The sequence below is a fragment of the Geotrypetes seraphini genome, chromosome 12 (genome assembly GCF_902459505.1).
Source record: "Geotrypetes seraphini chromosome 12, aGeoSer1.1, whole genome shotgun sequence".
In the NCBI taxonomy this organism is placed as follows: Eukaryota; Metazoa; Chordata; class Amphibia; order Gymnophiona; family Dermophiidae; genus Geotrypetes; species Geotrypetes seraphini.
The window spans coordinates 116,857,400-116,880,002 of NC_047095.1; the positions used below are offsets into that span (position 1 = coordinate 116,857,400).

The 22,603-nt window shown below is 44.7% G+C and overlaps 2 protein-coding genes across 2 annotated transcripts in view; one reads left to right on the forward strand and one right to left on the reverse strand.

Annotated features, from left to right (window-relative positions):
- Positions 1-6,523, forward strand: part of POU5F1 (POU class 5 homeobox 1) — a 29,148-nt gene extending 22,625 nt beyond the window's left edge. Inside the window, exon 5 of the mRNA XM_033915725.1 lies at positions 5,673-6,523. Within this exon, the coding sequence (XP_033771616.1) occupies positions 5,673-5,942 (270 nt within the window). The 3' untranslated portion in view covers positions 5,943-6,523. The remainder of the gene's footprint in view (positions 1-5,672) is intronic.
- Positions 6,524-11,923: 5,400 nt separating this feature from the next.
- TCF19 (transcription factor 19) lies at positions 11,924-22,558 on the reverse strand. Its single transcript, XM_033916294.1, has 3 exons — positions 20,985-22,558; positions 15,531-16,272; positions 11,924-13,937 (listed from the first exon to the last, which is right to left on the reverse strand). Exons 1-3 carry the CDS (start codon positions 21,262-21,264, stop codon positions 13,709-13,711), a joined length of 1,251 nt encoding a protein of 416 aa, XP_033772185.1. The 5' UTR covers positions 21,265-22,558; the 3' UTR covers positions 11,924-13,708.
- Positions 22,559-22,603: the final 45 nt, after the last annotated feature.

The window sequence follows — 22,603 nt, forward strand, 5'->3', positions numbered from 1 at the left end:
AACAAGACTCAAATTTCTCCAAGTTACAAAATGGTGTCAACACATCACACCCCCCCTCCCATCCAACCTTCCCTCCGGAGTCCCATGACCAGAAGACTAACTGTAGAAAAGAAAGGAAAATTTGCTTTGAAATACAAACAAAATAGAGTAATATGACACAGCATTAGAAACCAGTTAACAATTCAAAATACGACTCCTAGCCAATAGAATCATAGTAGACCAGAAAGGCTCCCAAGTCGCCTGGAATTACAAGCCCCTGGTAGAGGCAAAGTTAGTAATGGCACGACGTTCCCAAGATAATAAGTAAATCAATTCAGTCCTCCAAATGGACAGGGAAGGTGCATCTTCGTGACTCTGATTTTGTAAGTTTGATGTCTGAAGCTTATGTGGTTTAAAGCGTCTGTATAGTCTGGAGTACCTCTGGTGGCAATGCATGTGGATTTACCTTCGCAGCATGCAGTTCCCCAGTGGAAAGCTTTACCGCAGGAACCAGGGGTCCAGTCTGAAAAGGACTGGGATGATTGGGGGTCAGGATCAATGTCTTTACTCCCTCAAGAAGGGGATCATGAACAGATCGGAGAAGGTTATCATGCCACTGTACCGGGCCATGGTGCGCCCTTATCTGGAGTACTGCGTCCAGCACTGGTCACTGTACATGAAGACACGGTACTACTTGAAAGGGTCCAGAGTAGAGCGACTAAAATGGTTAAGGGGCTGGAGGAGTTGTCATGCAGCGAAAGATTAGAGAAACTGGGACTCTTCTCCCTAAAGCAGAGGAGATTGAGAGGGGACATGATTGAAACATTCTAGGTACTGAAGGGAATAGACTTAGTAGATAACGACAGGTTGTTCACCCTCTCCAAGGTAGGGAGAATGAGAGGGCACTCTCTAAAATTAAAAGGGGATATATTCCGTATGAACATAAGGAAGTTCTTCTTCACCCAGAGAGTGGTAGAAAACTGGAACGCTCTTCTGGAGTCTGTCATAGGGGAAAACACCCTCCAGGGATTCAAAACAAGGTTAGACAAGTTCCTGCTGAACAGGAACGTACGCAGATAAGGCTAGTCTCAGTTAGGGCGCTGGTCTTTGACCAGAGGGCTGCCGCGTGAGAGGACTGCTGGGCACGACGGACCACTGGTCTGACCCAGCAGCGGTAATTCTTATGTTCTTCAGGCGAATCTTCATAGTAGATTCTGGGTTTCAGGTAGGTGATGACCTAACAGTGTGCAGACCTTTCAAACCGGTGGATTTGATGGAGGTTATTACAGCATCTTTGCGGGAATTAAACATGGAACACCCACAGACTTCCAGAGCTCAAATTTCACTTATGAGCAGCTCCAAGACCCAGTCCACATTTTTTTTTTCTTTTATTTAATCCAGAGAGAACGATGATGCTGACGGAACCCTGAAAGGCACCAGAGGGTCTTCTGAGGGTTGCCAAGGCTGACAAAATTGTGCCCAATGTCTCCTGATTTAAGAGCATAAGAAGTTGCCTCCGCTGAGGCAGACCAGAGGTCCATCTCGCCCAGCGGTCCGCTCCCGCGGCGGCCCATCAGGCCCATTGCCTGAGCAGTGGTCCCTGACTATTTCCATAACCTACCTCTACTCCTATCCCTGTAACCCACGTCTATTTCTAGAAGCTTTTTGCCCCACCTAAGATAGATATGTTATTAGCGCAAGTAATGTAATGTAATGTAATTTATTTCTTATATACCGCTACATCCGTTAGGTTCTAAGCGGTTTACAGAAAATATACATTAAGATTAGAAATAAGAAAGGTACTTGAAAAATTCCCTTACTGTCCCGAAGGCTCACAATCTAACTAAAGTACCTGGAGGGTAATAGAGAAGTGAAAAGTAGAGTTAGAGGAAAAATAAAAATAAAATAAACATTTTAACAAGACAGCATTGATCTAAATACTTTGGAAGGTAGAAGAGAGGAGAGAAAGGAATAGAAGCAGAAGGGGGAGCCGTTGAACAGTAGAATTCTGGAGAAATTTAAATGATAGAAATAGAACAAAACAAAGACAAAAGGCAAAACAATAGATAAGATTAAAGATAAATCATAAGCTGGAAAGAAAACTAAAATAAAACTTTGTCTTCAATCCACGGTTTCAGCGTCAGTGATGAAGTGGAGCAAGTAAGTTTAGGAGGAGCGATTGACGTTTCCAGAAAGGGCTTCTTCAGGGAAGAGACTTGGCAGACAGTCCCAGGATGCCTATGTCTCCTCCCCTGCGATGTTCTCCCATCCATGCATTCCCTCCCAGACACACTGCCCGTGCCCCAGCCGCTCCAAGGAGGCTGCCCCAGATGAGGCCCACGGTGAATGCAGGATTCTCTCCTCTGCGGGAGTAAGCTTATTCCCCTTTCTAGTGGAGGAGCAATACTAAGGGATACACAGGACTTGGTCCTCAAGAGACAGTTTGAGGCTTTAGCTCTGGGTCTGAAAGCACTTGCGGCAGCAGATTCTTTTATGGGCATGCCTGCCATAACATGTTACGATGGACTCCATTTATGGAGACCACATACAGCCAAGTGTTACCGTCAAGGGTACATTATGTAGCAGATGCCCTATATTTTTCTACCCACCCTTCCCTGACCTGGTGACATCTTTCCCTCCTCTCTCTCTCCTCCCCCACCCCCATGAGTACTATATCTGGTCCTCACCCTTGCATCCCCTTTTTCCGTAGCTCTCTTTGGTGACTTGGCAGCAACAGCGATTAAGACAGGCTGCCGGCATTGGGGCCTTCAATCTGTGTGTCCTGCTTATGCCAAAACAGGATGTTGAAACAAAGCAGGTGGGACTCACAGAGGGAAGGCCCCGATACTGGCTGCCTGTCAATCACTGCCGCTGCTGTGGGGAAAGTCCTCCTTGTGGCAATAACCTTTAGAGAAGGAATAATCAAAAAATGCTGCTCTGTAGATCTTAATGTCATAAATGGAGTATACGGTATAAGAAGACGGTCAAGAAATATTGGTGCATTTGATAGTCGGATTTTGAATGGTATTAATGCAATTTTGTAGAGGAGGTTGGTAACCAATGTGCTTTTTTCAGAAGTGGTGTCACATGATCATTATTTTTTTGAATTGGTGATAATTTTTATTGCCGTATTTTGTATTATTTGCAATCTTCTCAATTCTGTGTTATGCCTTTATATAGTGTATTACAATAATCCAACCTAGAGATAATTAAAGAGTGAATTAGAATGTTTAGGGTATCTGGTTCTAACATTTTTGTTAAAATCTGATTAGTCGCAATCTGTAAAAGCAGTTTTTTTTACCACTGAGCTGATCTGGTCATGGTATGTGGAGGTGGTGGAACAAATGGACACTGCTTTTGCATCCTTGGTGCTTGCAGCAGGCTCATCTGCCCTGTCCTAGACTCAGAGGACTGCTTTGGTACGTTGCACTTATCAAGGCTACTGTACCCTTTGAAACAGAAGGGAAGATTAGATTACCTCGATAATCTTCTTTCTAGTAGAAGAGTACAGTAGACATGATAGTTCTCCCTGCTTGCTCCTCAGACATATATAGGTGTCTTGAGTTTTGTCTGTGAACAACCAAGAGATAATGAAGATGCATAATGTTCTTCGGTTAAACATGTATGAAGAGTACCTGTTAGCTCTATAGCGAAACCTTTGTTCATGCTGGTTACTCAGGTAGAGGGCTTGTTTGGTTCTACCTTGCTATGTGACCATTGGTCTAATTAATTGTCCTTGTTGCAGAGCAGGAAAGACTTGAATTGTCAGGGAGTTCCCCGTGGCCTCCTTGTTATTTTTCTTTCTTGGAGGGCTAGCCATTGTTTTGGTACGAGCTGAGGCACTGCCCAGTGACACAAGGAGGTGAAGTTCAAAATGTAAATGCCTTCTGCAATCCTCATGGGTGAAAGGAAGAAACCCACTTCTCTAGATTACTGTACCCTTCTACTAAAAAGATTATCAGGTAAAACCTAATCTTCCCTTTGATGCCCAGTCAACCAGTCTAAGATCCTCTTGTGATTTAACGACTTTAAGTCATCAGCAAATTGAATTACCTCACTAGTTATTCCCATCTCTACATCATTTATAAATATGTTAAAAAGCAGCGGTCCCATTACAGACCCCTGGGGAACCCCACTATCTACCCTTCACTTTTGAAAATACAGACCTTGGATTGCAAGTAACTTGGTATGCAAGTGTTTTGCAAGACAAGCAAAAACATTTTATCAAATTTTAACTTGATATACAAGCAAGGTCTTGCATTACGAGCACATATTGTATACACGCACAACTGAGCCGATGGTTCTTCTCTCTCTGACGCTCCGGGAGTGTAGTGACTGTTCTAAATGAGCGAAGTCTTGCAATACAAGTACGTATAGTATTTTGTATTAATGTTTTTGGGTTGTAGAATGAATCGTCTCAGTTTCCATTATATCTTATGGGGAAATTCACTTTGATATACGGATTGTTTTGGATTACAAGCATGTTTTTCTGAATGAATTATGCTTGTAAACCAAGGTTTTACTATGCTGACCATTTAACCCTACTTGTTTTCTTTGTTTTCTTTTAACCAGTTCTTAATCCATAATAAGACATTACCTCCTATCCCATGGCTTTCTGATTTGCTTAGGAGTCTTTCATGGGATACTTTTGTCAAATGCCCTTTGAAAATCCATATACACAATATTGACTGGCTTACCTTTATCCACTCCTTTAAAAATGTAGTAGTTTGGCGAGGCAAAATGATTTCCCAAGAATAAATCCATTTTGCCTTTGTCTCATTAATCCATGCTTATGTATTTTTTGATATACAGGATTAAAATAGTTTCATGTTAACCTCTGTATATTGACTTTGTATACTTTATCATGATATTACTTTGTTGTAATGGTCAATATACCTTTGTCTATTGAAAAACTTTAATAAAGAATATTGAACTTAAAAAAATGGTTTCTTGTATAGTGAACAGCAAAAATAAAAAAGATCACTATTGATCAAAGGACAAATACCAATCACACAATTAAGTTCCATAAGAAGACATGATTAGACATTTGCTTTATTTTTCTGGGTTAAACAGCTTTGGAATCTGGAGAGAGTAACTGGAATCCAAAGCATAGGTTGTGTTCTTCCAGCCAGCTCTGGAAGGTGCAGGTAGGTTGGTATTATTGCCACTCACTAGAGGTTCAGAATTTGAGAAGGAGAGCGGATGTTTCTAGATCAACACAATTGCGAAGAAAGAACTTACTTTCGCTTAAACCTAGTTTTGGTGATTGGTGGATCTTTCTTAAATTTCCTTGCAACTGTTGTTTCATATAAAGAAAATTCCTATGTTATTCTTGATGCAATATATTTTGAAATTTTTCTTGTTGATAAAGCTCCTGTTTCAGAGTAAATAATTTTCTTGGAGGAATAGGGGTTAATTGGAATTTAAGTTTTCAATGACTTTCTTGTTAAGTTGCTTGTTTATTTGCTTCAAGATATTTCTACTATTAATGTAGGCTAGAAAAGAGTTAATTTGTGACTATATTGCATATGTGATTTGTTATTTTCCTTATTGATCCTGTAATTAAAAAATAAATTTTAATTTAAAAAAAAAACAATTTTTGAGAGGGAGATGATTTACTGAAACACCCTGCCCATTCCATAACATTAAGAAATGTTCTGATCCATCTTATTTTTCATTTCTGTGTTCCTCAGGTCGTCCGAGTCTGGTTCTGTAACCGGCGCCAGAAAGGGAAACGCAACCTCTGCCCTCCCCAGGAAGAGTGTGACAGCAGCAGCAATAGCAGTGGTGGCGGCAGCCTGTACCCCACACTCCCTCAGCATCTCTCAGGGGCCCCTCCACTGCAGCCAGGGCTTGCTGCCCCATCGGTGCAGGGCTATCCCGGGCCCCCCTTCCCCACTCTCTACCCTTCCCAGTTCCATGACGGGTCAGTGCCTGCAGACAGAGCCATGAGCTCCACCTAAAATATGTCTACCCCCACAAAAAAAGGTGAATGATGGAACATTGCAGACTTTCGCTGTCTCTAGCTGTCATGCATTACAGCCTGAAGCACATGGTGTACAGGCCTACTAGGGAGAAGCCCGGCAAGAAAGGAGGAAAGTTTTGGGGTTTTTTTTCATGTTTTACTTAGACCTGCATATTTACTTTAAATATATACATATATATATGAAATACATTACTGACCACAGAACAGGAAAAGAGCCCACATAGCCAACAGCCAGAGAGAGACATAATCTTAGCGTTTCATTAGTCAGGCTCCCATCGTGCTGTCTTGTGGCAGCGTGTTTTGTGTCTGCTTCATGCAACACACGTGGGGTTTTTTTTTGTAAATTTGTGTCAGCTCTAGGATTTCCCCCAGGTGCTGTGGCTCAGCTGTGATACAGTCTACCCCCAGCTATGTCTCTCTCTGCTTGGATGCTTCTGAAGTGATATATGTGTGCACTCTCTCTCTCTTTGCCTTGTGACACACCTTAGCTGATAGATCTGTGTCTCTAAGGCTTTGGGTAGCATAACACACATTAAGTGTCTGTCTCTCTCTTTTGAAATATGGGTTACAAAGATGTTAAATTTTACATATTTTATGATTCCACTATGTTTTGGAAGTGGGACAGTTTCAAACTTTAGATTTGTGGTCTGCTTTCATTTAGACTGATTTAAGAATAAACACCCGTTACATATTATGTCTACCATTTCTTAACCATCACTGTGGGGTTTCTCCCTGCCCTCTTTCAGCTTCTGACCCAAGTGTTAATAAAATAAAGGAGGGTTCAGAATTTGGAATATGCTTATTCTTGAAAGGGACAGGTATGCCTGCTTTATTTAATAAGGAAACCCCATATAGAGAGGATTGCAACTGGCTAGGAAGAGGCAAGGCACAGAAGAAAGTTAGGAATAATATTAATGAATTGATATTCAGCTGTCACGAGCATTATTTTTAAGATATTCAATGCTGGCCACAGTACATTTTTACCAATACCAATCTCCAATGCCACAGCCTTGCATATTCTTAGGCTAGAAACAGGTAGAACACTAACCGAAAGCACAAGGGGGGACAGTCAAGAGTCACGTGCCATAATGAATGCCATTCAAGAGAGAGAAAAGGCAGCAGTTTTTCTGTGAAACCATGGGATCCTGAGGTCCACTTTAGAAACCACTGTCTACAAGCTCTGCTACTGGGGCAGCATCACATCAGTAACTTGCAGGCTGTTCATACAAACAAGATTAGTATGCACAGATCTTTCTAAAGCACACACCAGGCTCTGGAGTTTTAGAAAATTGGGGGTGGCGAGTCAAGAGTAGGTAAAAATGTATCAACTACCTCCAGCACCAAAATGAAAAAAAAACAACAAATTAAAACATTATAATTTGGTATATAGCAAATTTATCATTTTGTACTTACATATACAGACCTTTGCTCTTGATCTAAAGTACTAGTAAATAAGTTATATTTAGCAATACTTTAGACCCGGAATAAAAAAAATGTAAAGCCCAATATTGGTAGGAGCTGGAGCCAGAGTCAAAGGGTTGGTGTACTAACGCCAGAGCTCTGGCACATGTAAGCCTCACATTTAAAGGGACCTACAGGATCTCAAGAAACTGCAAATAGCATCCATGAACTGGTACTGTAGACTGCTTCCTTGAGGCACTAGAATTACGGTCCCTGTGGCTGAACCACCACCAAGTGTAAAAATTAGCTGTAGGAAAGACCTTCAATTTCCTTCTACTTGAAATTAGGGCTGGCACCTGAAATCTTGATTTAGAACTACCTAACGGTCCAGGACAGGCCACAGAGGAAGACGCCTGTGCAGAGCTCTGCAATCACGGGTCTCACAGCATCCCCAGCCAACAGCAGGAACAGTACGCAAACCTGTATGTTCTACACAGCAGACCAAAGCACTTAGGGCTATAAATGGCACCTTGGCACACCCACATTATAGGCATTGATAGGCACAGTTGTCAATAACTGCACAGCGCTAACAGAATTACAACTAGCAGCTCCTAGGCATCGTTAGATATCCTAGAGGTAGTTGCCAGTATATTAGGCCGCCTAATGGCACTTAAGTCAACCACGCCTATTCTCTGTCCCTATCCATGCCTACTTTTCAGGTAGGCGTCGTTAGGCATTGAAGGGTACATCGACTTAGGTTCTGAGTTCCCCGTGAGACGCTGTTATTTATTTTTTTCATTCATTAACTTAAATGGCACAGTCAATTACCATAATGTGGATACTCCAAAATTTTAACTCAAGTGAGGGGAGGTTATATAACACAATTTTGTTAGGTGTCATCGAGTCCTAGCGACTCGAATTGCAGATCTAAAAAGAAAATCGGGTTTATGCTAGTCCAGAATGGTCCTCCAGCATCATCCCCATGGTTGTTTTCAACGTGTCCAGCCATCTGATCGCAAGTCGCCCTCTTCACCCGGTTCCTTTGACCTTTCCAAACATGGTGTCCTTCTCCGGTGATCTCTCTCTTCCAACGGTGTAACCAAAATAAGGCGGTCATAGCTTCATCATCTGGGCTTTGAGCGACATAGTCGGTTTTATTTCTTCCAAAATCGATTTGTTAGTAATTCTGGCGGTCCACGGCACCTAAAATCCTAACATAATACCACATAGAAAAAAAACCTGCCCTGATTTCATCAATCTATATTATAACTAAGATTTGTCCTTTTTATAAATAGTTGTTTTATCTATTGCACATTAATCACATGGTAAAAAAATCAGTAATTAGGGAACCTTAGTAATTATCCAAAATTAACTTTACTGGGGTTATATCTTACAACAAATGCACCTAACAAAGGTGCTCAGTAGGAATACCCTATATATCATATATTCTTCTATAGAATGTGCACACATATGTGTGTACATTCTGTGGCAGTATGTGTATGTGTGTGTGTATATATATATATATATATATATACATATACATATATACAGTGGTACCTCGGTTTACGAGTGCACTGGTTTGCGAGTGTTTTGCAAGACGAGCAAAACACTCAGCAAACTTTTGTCTCGTAAACCGAGCACTGCCCCGATAAATGAGCACTCAGCAATGGTGGCCCAGGGGCGAGTACTTGCCTGCGGGTGCTGCACAGAGATTCCAAAGTGGTGCCTTCCTTGCCTCAGGGTCCCCATGCGGCTGCCCTCCTGCTTCAGCGATGCCTCTGCCATCCGTCAGCGCTCTCCCGGCTCCCATCTAAGCTGGCCATCCTGAACGAGCATGCGCACGACTTCTCTCTCCTCTCCTAAGTCAGCCGCTGCACCAACAACACGCTCACCACGTACAAGCACGCAGGACGTCCTTATACGTAGTGAACGTGTTTGTCGGGGGAGTGGCTGACTTAGGAGAGGGGAGAGAAGTCGTGCGCATACTCATTCAGGATGGCAGACGGTTTAGATGGGAGCCGGGAGAGCGCTGATGGACGGCAGAGGCATCGCCGAAGCAGGAGGGCAGCCGCATGGGGACCCCGAGGCAAGGAAGGCACCACTTTGGAATCGCTGTGCGGGCACCCACAGGCAGGTACTCACCCCTGGGCCACCATTGCAAACTTCGGTTTGTGGAACGAATCTTCTGAGTTTGCATTAAAGCCTATGGGGGAACTTTGCTTTGAAAAACGAGCATTTTGGATTACGAGCATGATCCTGGAACGGATTATGCTCGTAAACCAAGGTACCACTTTATATATATATAAATCCGCTGAAGAGAAACAAAAATGAAAAATATAAATCCCTGAAACCCAGTGTAACTTTTCAAACTTAATGTCTCATGTGTCTATTAAAGTTGTATGTATGAAAAATAGAAGCTAAATGCATTGCTTATCTCAAAGGTGTGAAGACTGGTTGCCCGACAGAGTACCATTTAAGCTAACTGAAACAATTTGGGTTGTGCACGGATTTTAGTTAGGTGTTGCTAGGCATCCGCAATGAAGTCACCTAGCAAGCACTTAACTAGGGTGCACTTTATAGAATCTGGCTCTCGGCGCCTAGGCCAGGGATGGGCAACCACAACCCTCAAAGACAGCATCACCTGGTGAACTAGGAAGTAATCCTGTAGTCAGGCCTGTTCACCAGGGAATGCAATATCCTCTCACATCATGATCGAGATGATAATGCAGGGATGAGGGATTTAGATGTGTTAGAAACAGGGCCAAGTTTTGGGAAAGGGACTGTTTGGTTTGATGTGGAGTATCCTTGAATACTATTAAAACTGGACATTTAGGGAATGCCAATAGAGAGGTTTCAAAACGGTGGGGGGAAAAAAAGTCACGAATGTAAGAGTAAAGGATGCAAATTATCCCTGTCAACTTCTAAGCAGCCAGTAGATGCAGGGGAAAAACCCCCCACAAATTTGAACTCTCTGTTAATGCCTAAAATTAAGATGCGAGAATTAGTATAAAGCAATAAATGAGGAAGTAGATATAATAGGTATCTCAAAAACCTGGTGAAAAGGAGGACAAGCAATGAGACCCTGTTTTATCAGAGTACAAATTACATCACAATAATAAGAGTGGATCAATTTGGAGGAAGTTATGCTATATATTGAAGAGGGAACCAAATAAAATAAAATTTTACTTGAACCAGATAGGAGCGTGGAATCCTTATGGATAGAAATTCCATGTGTGAAGGGAAGGAACAGACCGGTAGGGCTGTACAAATGTCCGCCAGGACAGAGCAGACAGACATATGCTTGCTTCTGGGATCAATAGCATGTGATGTTGCTACTATTTGGGGCTGTGCCAGGTATTTGTGACCTGGATTGGTCACTACTGGAAACAAAGATACTGGGCTAAATGGACCATTAGTCTATTAAGACCACAACCCAATCAGGTTTCCACAATGAATATACCTGAGATTAATTTGCATGCAATGGAAGCAGCCCAAACAAATTAATCTCATGTACATTCATTGCGGAAATTTTGAAAACCCAACTAGGTTATGGCCCGCAAGGTTTGTGGTTACCCACTCCTACACTGGAGGAACCTGGACAAGTAAAAGGGTATCACCTAGAGCAGGGGTCTCAAAGTCCCTCCTTGAGGGCCGCAATCCAGTCGGGTTTTCAGGATTTCCCCAATGAATATGCATGAGGTCTCCAGGATCTCCCCAATGAATATGCATGAGATCGCCAGGATCTCCCCAATGAATATGCATGAGATCGCCAGGATCTCCCCAATGAATATGCATGAGATCTCCAGGATCTCCCCAATGAATATGCATGAGATCTCCAGGATTTCCCCAATGAATATGCATGAGATCGCCAGGATTTCCCCAATGAATATGCATGAGATCGCCAGGATTTCCCCAATGAATATGCATGAGATCTATGTGCATGCACTGCTTTCAATGCATATTCATTGGGGAAATCCTGGAGATCTCATGCATATTCATTGGGGAAATCCTGAAAACCCAACTGGATTGCGGCCCTCAAGGAGGGACTTTGAGATCCCTGACCTATAGCTTCTGGACCGACTTATCTCAACATATTGAAGCATATGAACAAGCATAAACCGCAACTCCTTTGGGAGGTGTTAGCAATGCATGGCCAAGCTCACTGTAGTTGTACCAGTTTCTGGGTAAGAAATACAGGGGAAATGAATGGTTTGAGCACCTGGAAATGAAAGGATTCACCATCTGAGCCCAATTCTTTGTGCCATGAAGAAAAACCAACAACCACATTACCCACAAGAAATAAACACAAACCTTGTGCTTGAAATAGAAAAAAAGGGGTTAGAGGTTTTGGTGGTTTAAATTCTTAGCTGCATCTGTACCGTGGCATGAGATGATCACGCAGACATAGCAATGAGTGGCACACTTCTCATGAAAAGAAAGTCACTTTCTAACCCTGTCTCCAATGACAAAATGCAGTTTTGTTTAGAGCCAAAAGAAAAGTTTGTATTGTTCGTGCGATATGGCTCCATTTGCATTATCAATAAAAAGATTTAAACATAAATAGAAAAAAAGGTTTATTGCTTTTGTTTTTAAACCTTCACATCAGAAAACCCTGAGCCATTAATATATGCCAAAGAAGCATGGTAGGCTGGCTTCCATTCTCTTAGCAGTATGAACCACCCCCGTCTCTCATCTCTTTGGATACTGGCTGTGTACGCAGTAGACAGCTATTGCAGAATGACACAGACACAAAAGCTGAGAGGGTGTGCTTCTTGTAGCTGATGTCCTTGTGTATAAGTAAGGCCTTTGAATGCCGTCTTTGTGCATGGGGCTGGCTCCAGGGCACCAAGCTCAAATCCAGTTGCAGTAGACATTCAGTTATCAAAGTGACACTGGAGCACAGATAAAACAGCATTTTTCTGTAGCATGTGTTAGAATTAGAAATCGCATTAGCTAGTGAACGTAACCTAAAGTTCTTAAAACAAGTCAATTGCACTGATCCGCGATGACAAACTAAAGGATTCCATCACACAAAACCAGAAAACCCCCCAATATACCTACATCTCCGATTCCACTTCAACCCTGCAGCGATTAAACGTATTTAATTGGCCCCGTTTGATGTATCTTTTTAAACTAATTTCTTAGCGGTAAAAGCTCTGCACACTATTTCAACACACACAGGCAGCAGTTAAATGCTTTACACAGAGCTCAGGGAACCGCCTCTTTCACAAAAATAAAGAAACTTCACACCAGAGGACTAAATTATGACAATATACTCAAACCCTCTCCTTTTTTTTTTTTTTTTAACAAAACCATAGTGTGGTTTTTAGTGCTGGCAACAGCTCCGACGCTCAAAGAACTCCTGAGCGTCAAGAGCTGATACCACTGCAGCTGGCGCTAAAAATCACGCTGGTTTTGTAAAAAGGGGAGGGGGGAGTAATCAATGGACAAATAAATGCATTCTAAAATAACAGAAGCTTGATGGTTGATGGGGGAGGCAACCTACTAAGCAAGTAATTGAGACAAGATTATGTTTGGTACCAGAATCAGAGCACATAAGAATGAATTCAAGGTTTCCCCACCTCCGTTATTACAAATCAAGAGTCAAGTCTAGGCATTGGCTTCAAGTTGAAGGGGTTTCATTTTGGCTTTTGAGAGGAACAGGGAATGCACAGTATGGGCACAGGCAGCGTTAGTTTGGCTTCTAGAACTTTTAAAGCAGGCTTTCTTCTAGGCATGGGGAATGGTTACAATGCACAGTTCATCCACTTCCACAAAATATAGTCCACGAGGCAGTGCCACAGTAGAGGGGGGGGAGGTGAATAGGGAAGAAAAACAGATTTTACTCTTTTTTGTCCATTTGAAATTCTTTTTAAGTATTATAAACTCCCTGATAAAAAGCGCCAGATGAAGCAGCAATAAAGACCAAATTGATTTTTCTGTGATCTTGCTCACAGCTTTCTTCTCACCTCTAGAAGAGCAGAGGTTTGCTTTCATTGTCCTCACTTAGATTCAAAGGCCTCCATGCTGAATCCCTTTGTTTTAAAATGACCAAATCTTCCACAGCCAGCTCTGTGTATTCTTACTGTAACAGCTCTAAATCACAAGAGGCCATTTTTAATTTTGAGTATGGCTCAGAAGTCAGGCCTCACTGGAGGTCACAGTTGTGCAAAAGTGGGGGTTTAATAGGCCCTGAAAGAGCACCGAAGCTTCACTGGAACTGTAACCCCCCCCCCCCCCCACTGAAGCTGTAAGGATAGAATTTACTTCCAGCTCTTCTCCAGGGCCAAAGGCTCATCCCTCACAGTGCAGGTCTCAGGAAATCTCATGTAGCGGCCATGTTTATGTGCAGCCACAGCGGAATTCTGAATCCTTTACAGCACTGTAACTGCAGCCCACACATGCGACATGATACCAGGAATCACAGTCGTCACACTGCACCCAGGCCACAGTGTCATCTTGGGGAAGGCGGCATCTATCAGCTGCACAGGGCTCTGCCGCAAAGAGGGTCTGAGAGAAGACCTGGCAGGTCTCACGTAGCGGGTGCTTTCGTGGGCGGCCACGGCGCTTCCTGTAAGGGCCAGAGAGGACAAAGGATAACTCATGATCAAGAACAGTAGAGGAACACCAGTCACCAAATACAGAAACTACTGAAAGGAGAGGAAAGACAAGAGAGAAAATTATTGAGAAAAAGTGGCAAGAAGCAAGAGCAGAATGTTTAATCTGCACTGGATGTACCAAACATTAATGACAAAGGTTGGTGACAATTTCTAGGCCAGGGTTGTCCAACCTTTGCAGAATGGTACTTCAAGTGAAATTTTCTCCTCATTTAGGGGGGGGACCAGAGAATAATTTTCAGAATATTAGACAGCCAACCTTTATATAGTTTTAATATCATAAAAAACAAACCTTAAAGGTGAAAAATCAGATTTACAACTTGCTTAGTGTAGCAGCATAACTTATTTTGTGATGCTTTGAAAAGGGATTTCAAACATGGTGAGAGGAAAAGGAAGTTCAGACACACTGAAGGAAAGGGAGAATAGGTTATCCCTACCAAGTTCTGTTTTTTTTGGTTTTTTTTTTACACCTCCTCACCAGTGACATAATAAACCAGGGTGGGGGCAGACTGCCCTGGGTGCCATCTTGGTGGGGCGCTGGTACCTCTCTGCACCCCCACATCACGTTCGTGCCCTCCCTTCCCATTCCCACCTTTTTAAATCTTCATCAGCGTAAGCAATTACTCTGGTCTGCTGATCACACCGGCCTAGCTCCCTCTGAAATCACTTCTGGGTCACGGGGTCAGGAAGTAACACCAGAGGGAGAGTCAATGCCGGTGCGAGCAGCTGCTTGCTCTGGCTAAGATTTAAAGAGGTAAGGGGCTGGGAAGGGAGGGCATGAATGTGGCATGAGGGGGCACGGAAGGAGTGGGGGTATGTGAAGAGGAGGGCACCACTGCCCCAGGTACCCCCTATCTCTGCTACGCCAGTGCTCCTCATCCCCCACCAACAACCCAGCATGTCTCATTTCACAAACACATCCACCCCGTTCTCCATCTCAACCCCTCCCACTCTCCAGCCAGATTTCCACAGTCCACTACCCAATCTGGCATCTTGGCTTGCTTGCAATCTCCACTCTCCCACCCTGGTTACTACCATAGCTGCAAGGTGCCAGAAGCTGACTTTCCAGTGTCTGCAATTCCCATCCTGCTTTCCCCAAGTCTTGCAAGAAAGTAGGAATTCGGACATCATGCAGTTCAGTTTCCTTGAGAAAAAGGGTGCTGAAGAATCAGCTTTCAGCCTCTACCCCTCTTTGGTACAGTTGGTGGGCTGCAGAGGAAGCCAATAGGCCATATCTTGGGCAACGCTGTAATAAACAGATCTCTTGAAGATAAGCTTTTGAAAACAAGAAAATCCACTGAGTAATAACATCTATATTGAGTAACAGCCAAATCAGACAACACCCTACAGAAACAAGAATGTGTCAAACAGAAGTGCAAAACAAACTGGCATTTCAGAATGTAAATATTCTCATCATTCTAAGCCTGGCCTGTTTGGTAACCAGGAGACCATGTGCAAGAAAAGCCTGGACAAGCACTCGTCTCTGGCCACTGGCTTAGCATCAGGCAGATTCCTAAAAGTTATTCTCTCCTTTGCCATCTACTCACCGGCCAGGTGTCACTTGTAGAGCTTGTGGTGTTCCCTCTCGGTGCCGCTCATTCTTTCTGCTATCCCCTAGCCTCCTTTTGTAGCTGCTCCCTCCTCCACGGGCTGCAGGGCCTGGCATCCGGCGGCAGTGTACCAGCTCCACTTCAGACTCCGACCTGCAGAGCCGTTTCCTCCTTTGCACTGCTGGCTCCTCCAGTCCCTGGACTTCATCCTCCAGTTCTGGCAGGACCGTATGCACCGATTTGCGCCGGCTATGTGCCGCCACTGCTGCTTTCTGGTTCATTGTGTCCCCTTTAGGCAGTGGCAGGGTAGACCGGGGAGATTCTACTGCCTCTTCACGCTCCAAGTGAGGCGCTTCCCTCCAGGTGCGAGAGAAAGTCAGTGGCTGTGGCTTTAGCTTGCTGATACTGCCAATTGAGTTGAGTATCAGAGTAGCCCCTGATGGGAACTTTTTGAAATCCTTTGTGCGCCTGTCCGTAAATGGTACAGGTTTGAAGCAGCCGCCTCCAATACCGCCACCGCTGGAGTCCAGCGTTTTGGGTGTAGTGATGGCGTCAAAGTCCCGTGGGCAAAGCCGAACCTTCTGGAACATGAAGTAGAACTCTGGCTCTTCCTGCTGCTGCAGGGTCGGTGTTCCCTCAGGGATCTTCTCAGCCTCTTTGTGGCCAAAAATCACCATATCACTGTCTGATAGCTCCACCCGAATGCTACGATGTACACGGACATCATTAACATAAGTGCCTGAGGGAGAGAAGTTAAAGGGAAGACATTAAAGAAAAATTAATCCACTGGACAAAGATTTTACTACTAACGAGAATACTCTGCATTCCAATTCTTTTAAGCAGCAGTCCTGGAATTTGGCCCTGTACGTGTCAACTCTGTTGTTACTGCAAGGCTATCAAAGTGAGAGCTGGTGGTAGGATGGAATTAGAGTTTGCATCTGCAGGTATCACTGCTCAGTACATCTGGCACTAAGCTCTGGGATTATGGAGCAAAGATCTATTGGTCTCACCATCACAGCTTCTCTTCCACAGTTGCTTAGTTGACAGCCCAGCTAGGTCTAGGTGTAAGGAAAGGATAAGGGACAAGGCAGATTCCTGTTTAGCCAGCAGAGGTGTGTCACTGGGAGGGGAAGGAATGACATATCCACTGTAAAGTTTAAAAAGACTGCACAAACCGCAAGGACTCGTAGTTATGCCAAGTAGTACAAAACATCCTGGCAAGACATGTAGCAACAAGGAAGCCAGGCAGCTGACAAAACCAGTTCACCCAGTGTCTGTTTGGATCAGAAGCTCAGAGTTTTCAATAGAGAGATCACTTTTGGTCTGGGCAACATCTATGCAACATAACTCTAATAATGATGATTAATGCTAGACTGAAGCACACATGCCAATTACTCATTTTAGCACTTGGCACCGACACTAGCACTTCCACAACATCTTAATATCCCTGGTAAAATTCAGATAGCAACCTCAGTCCCAAAACCCATTTTTGTTTTCAGGCATTTGAAGGACTATAACGGAGAATGTGGGTTGTTGATTTGAAAAGGTGCTAGTGTATGCTATTCTTTTTCTCTGTTCTCATCAAATTTTAAGTAAACTACCTCGAAATTTTGTATGAAGAAACATAGTGCAAATAAATCAGTTTATCTAGCTTTCCAATTTGGGCACAAGGGTAAAGCGATGTCTCACCATCAAATACAGTTTCACAGCTAATGATTATATCTGAAGCATGGGGAGGTAAGGTCCAATGACAGGTCACGGATCAGGGGGGCCGCCGCAGGTGGGGACTGCTGGACACGATGGATCCCTGGTGTGACCCGGCAGAGGCAATGCTTATGTGCTTATGAGTCACTTGGCTCTGCTAAAGCTGACACATCAGGAAATAAATCCACAAGACTGACAAGAATTGCACAAATCATTTTGCATATCAATCCCAATATATCAGGAAACATTCAGAGTTAACTGCAAAATTTGTACTTGAAAATTCTGTGGCCAGATGATATGTAACTTTTGGCTAGTCAATGTCTAGCCTACAGCTATGAGAAGAGAGGGAGGGGCTTTGGCGATAAGAGGGAGACGGCATAACTCAGTGGTGCCCAATAGGTCGATCGCGATCGACCGGTAGATCGCCAGGGCAAAGTGAGTCAATCAAACTCACTTTGCCTTGGCGATCTACCGGGCCGATCAGTCTTCCTCTCCCCGACGTCAATTCTGCCGTTGGAGAAGAAGTTCGGACCAGCCAATCGCTGCCTGGCTGGGCGGAACTTCCTTTACGACGGCAGAATTGACATCGGGGAGAGGAATGCTGGTCAGCCCGCAGGGAAGCAGAGATAGCTTGGTGCGGCAGCGGTGGCGGCTTTGGAGCCTGTTACCCGATGGCGGCGGCTTGGGGCCTGTTCCTAGATGATGGTAGCAGTGGCATGGTGGAGGGTAGGGAGAAAAAAAGAAAGGGGGCAGGCAGGGAGACAGAAGGAAAAAAGAGAAACAGAAAAAAAGAAAGGGGGCATGACGAGATAAAGAAAAGAAAGGGAGGCAGGGAGAAAGAAAGGGCAGGGAGAAAGGAAGAAAAAGTTGGGGGAGGGAATGAGGTCTGAAGGAGAGGAAGCCTAAAGGCTGAAAAAAGGGAAGAAAGATTGGATGCACAATCAGAAGAAGAAAGTGCAACCAGAGACTCATGAAATCACCAAACAAGGTAGGAAAAATGATTTTATTTTCAATTTAGTGATCAAAATGTGTCTGAATTTATATCTGCTGTCTATATTTTGCACTATGGCCCCCCTTTTACTAAACCATAATAGCGTTTTTTTAGCACAGGGAGCCTATGAGTGTTGAGAGAAGCGCGGGGCATTCAGCGCAGCTCCCTGCGCTAAAAACTGCTATTGTATTTAGTAAAAAGGGAGGGGGTATATTTGTCTATTTTTGTATGGTTGTTACTGAGGTGACAGTGCATAGAGTCATCTGCCTTGACCTCTTTGAAAAAAACCCGGAATAGGAATGATAATTAACATTTTCTCAGCGTACAGTGTGCTTTGTGTTTTTTTAAAATTTTATTGTTGGTAGATCATTTTGACTTGGTCATTTTAAAAGTAGCTCGCAGGTGTGGGCACCCCTGGCATAAGTTAACTGGCACAGGTTTCACATTATCTTAAATAAAATTGTAAAGTTAATCAGGTAAATTACTTGTGCTGTTCAACCGCACAGTTTCAACTTAGTCACATCAGCTGGTTGTTAAGCTGACAACTTTCTTGCCAATCACTGTACACTGTTATTTATTTTTTTGTGCTCAAAATGCACAAATTAAAATAATAATTTTTAAAAACCCCAACTGAAATACATATAGGTCCTGCAAAAATCCACATGGTTGGGTTACTTTCATATTATATCTTAAACTGATCATAGCTCAAGCTCAAGCCCAAGCCCAAGGCTGGTCTCTCACCGACATTCTTGTGACTGAAGGCAAGTCACTTAAAACCTCTGTTGTTCCAGGTACAAAAACTTAGGCCCTCTTTTACTAGAGGTTTCTACCGCAGCCTGGAGTTCTAAATGCTCCGAGGCTCATAGGAATTCTACGAGTGTCTGAGCAGTGCTGGAGCATTTAGTATTCCAGGCCATGGTAGAAACCTCTACCGCGGCTAAGTAAAAGATGGCCTTAGATTGTGAGGGTCAAATAAAGTACCTTTCTTGTTACCTATGGAGAGCCAATTAATATACCACTGCCTTTGGAACAACACTCTTGACTAGAGTTACTAATGTGCCTCAATGTTAGAGGATATATAAATTTTAAAAATAAATGTATATTAGCAATTAGCTGTAAATACAACAACAAAGGTGACCAATTGGTGTTCAGTCTCTTTATTGGTAAATAGATTCGGTGTTCAGTCTCTCTATTGGTAAATAGATTCAACACTATCGTGTTGCCTCAGGAGTCTTGTAATTTCCAAGAGAACTTCAATACATACCATAATAAACTGCAGCTCTATTGCAAGTCTATTTACCAATAAAGAGACTGCACACCGATTGGTCACTTTTGTTGTATTTGCTGTTCACCGTTGAGGGCAGTTGCTCCTGTTTGTATCCAATATTAGCAATTAGCTTGCATGATTAGTAAATAAGCCTCACTGACAGTAAGAAATAAATACATATATTAAAATGTGAATACACAGAGTTAACGTAGCCACTGAAACATAAGTCCTTCTGGGAAGGGAAACCCCCTTTGTGCCAACTACTTAGATTTTAAACATACTATATTTTTCCACTCCATAAGACGCACCTGACCATAAGATGCACCCTAGGTTTAGAGGAGGAAAACAAGAAAAAAAAAACAAAACAAAGCAAACACATTCTGAACCAAATTCTCCTTGCCAGGCTCTGTACCCAACCCCATACTCCTTGTCAGGCTCTGCACCCTGTTCCCCCCTCCCTGCCAGGCTCTGTACCCTGTCCCCCCTCTGGTGGTCTAGTGGTAGGCAGGAACAGGGCACAGGGTAGGCAGGCCTAGTAGCTTAGTGACTGGCAGGCAGGCCCCATACCCCTCACATACCCTAAATCATCCCCCATACCCACCACATGCCCCCCAGTACCATAAATCGTCCCCCATACTCCCTACGTACCCCCCTCAGTACCTTTTTTTAATAATACCCCCTGTACTTTTTTACATCCCTCCCTCCCTAGATGGTTATCCTGGTATTTAAACATCCCCCCACCCCCCTGGTACCTTGATGCAATCCTGGCGGTCCAGCGCTGCATCGGCAGCCTCCCCTGGTGGATAGCCACCCAAGTCCCCATCTGCTGTGGCAGTGAGAGGCAGGCGCAAGCCCGAGTGTGTCTGTCTGTTCTCATGCCGCCACCCGAATGGTGTCAGCTCAGTCTAGCGCTTCATCGGCAGGCATCCTCATCTGCGCTGGAAGTGAAAGGCAGATTGCGAGCCCCGAGCACACCTGCCTGGTCTCGTGCCATCGCTCGAATGGTGTTGTCAGCTCCTGCGAGTCTTGCGAGAACCAACAGCACCATTTGGGCAGCAGTGCAGGACCAGGCAGACGTGCTTGGGGCTGGCGCCCGCCTTTCACTTCCGCGGAAGATGGGAGAGCCTACCGATGCAGTGCTGGGCCGAACCAACACCATTCAGGCGGCGGCACGGGACCAGGCAGGCACGCTCGGGGCTTGCACCTGCCTGGCAAATAGGGACTCTGGCGGCCGTCCATCAGGGAGGCCTGCCAATGTAGCGCTGGACTGCCAGGATTACATCAAGGTACAGGGGGTGGGAAAAGTGTGTCTTATGGAGCGAAAAATACGGTATTCAAAACTTCGAATCCAAACCTTTCACATAGCATGGAGGATGAAGGCCCAAGCAAAATGCTGGCCTCTTTCACACAGCATGAGGGACCCAGCCCAAACAGATCTCAATTCTTTTGCAAAGGAAAAGAGAATGAAAACTGAAAGGTTGTTCTTTACCATGTCTGCTGCAGTCCACGATGTAAACTCTCCAGTCTCCACTTCCACTCTCCTCCCTCTCTGCATGGATCTCTGCATGGACCTGGGAGATCAGGTCTGGGTTTTTCTCAGAAACCAGCAGCACATCACAGACGTCAGGCCGCCGTCCCAAACGGAAGACACAGTGTGGGGTCTCTGGCCGGAAGGTGTACAGATCTTGGGAAACTGGGCTTGCTGAGCCAGGGGTGCCCACCAGCCCCATCCTCAGGAGCTGGAAGCAGGGCTGCACTTCCGACAGCATGGTGTGCAAAAGTCTTAGAAAGGACACTGCCCCCTTCTACAAATTATATTAAAAACCCTCTTTGTCTTAAGTTTAAAAATACTATAGAACTAGCAATAAATAAATAATAAATAGCTAGGGCAAAGAGCCACACAATTCACCAAACCATAAAAAGGCCTAGAAGGAAAAGGAGCCTACTTCTTCCTTCATGTTTTGTGTGGCGATTAGCTTTTCTTGCTCATACCTTTTTAATAGTAGCTCAAGGTGAATTATATTTGGGTACACTAAATACTTAAGAAAAAAGGAAGGCAATGTAATACAGAGATTGTGCATGCCACAGCTTAAGCCGACCTTAAGTTCCTCCCAGTGCTTTAGCACCCTCCCTGTTGTCTGCTACCTAATGCAACTATACCCTGCAGGTAAAATTACCTGAGACTCCATTTTAACCAATATTGCTATAAAAAAAATGAATAAGAAAGATCGTATCAAATCACATTAGACCGAAATAGGCCTTACTTGTCTCCCTAGACCTGGGGGGGGGGGGGCTGCAAACCCAAAGATTTGCTTTCCTCAATAGTATTCAGACCTAGGCCAATTCTAGGATGGGGGGGGGGGGGGAGAGGGGAAGAACCAGAATAACTCCTTGCACTCCGATTCAGAAAGTCTAAAACCGAGCCTAGGAAGATAAACCTTGCCCACCCCGCCCTTTGCGTCTCACTTCCCAGGTTTAATCTCTTCAAACCGGGGCCACGTGGGTCACCCATGCACCTACCCCCCGAGCATCCTTGTAAGGGAGTGGGATAGTAATACCTGAGGAGGTTATTGGAATTGGGGGGGGGGTGGAGACACCCGACGACTCCTCTCAGAAGCAGTTTAAGCCCCGGCCTGGACCGCTCCCCCCGCTTTATACTGCCCTGCAGCCAAGCTGGCGGGTGAGGGTGCTGCCTGCGCACGAGCCTCCGGCCGAACGTTCTATCCAGAGCGCGCGCGTGCGCCGCGGCTCCTCCCAGCAACCCTCGCAGGCACCCGTTGGGAGGCAGGGACGTCGCTACGCGCGGAGGCCCTTGAGCGCGCGCGCATCTCCCCCTCCCCCCCCCAAACTGACACGCCGGCTCGCGAGGGTGGCTTACGCGCAGGCGCGTGCCCCTCGCACAGGCAAGAGACGCTCGGCGGGACGCCTGCGCTTGCCTAGACAGTACGGCTACCAGGGACCGGCGTGACCACCCACCTGTCGCGAAGAGGGGGAAGACCCTCCTTTATCGATCTGCCCGCTACGGCCGTGCTAGGGCGACCGGGGCCCCCGGCCAGTATGCGCGCTCGCCCAATCGTGCGTGCGGTCGGCGGAGGAGGGCTTTGAATC

Coding starts and splice junctions, on each gene's coding strand:
- TCF19 (XM_033916294.1), bottom strand. CDS start 21,264: ATGCTGTCGGAAGTGCAGCCCTGCTTCCAGCTCCTGAGGATGGGGCTG. Junction 16,273..20,984: donor CGTGGACTGCAGCAGACATG/GTAAAGAACAAC, acceptor TCTCTCCCTCAG/GCACTTATGTTAATGATGTC. Junction 13,938..15,530: donor CTACAAGTGACACCTGGCCG/GTGAGTAGATGG, acceptor TGGCCCTTACAG/GAAGCGCCGTGGCCGCCCAC.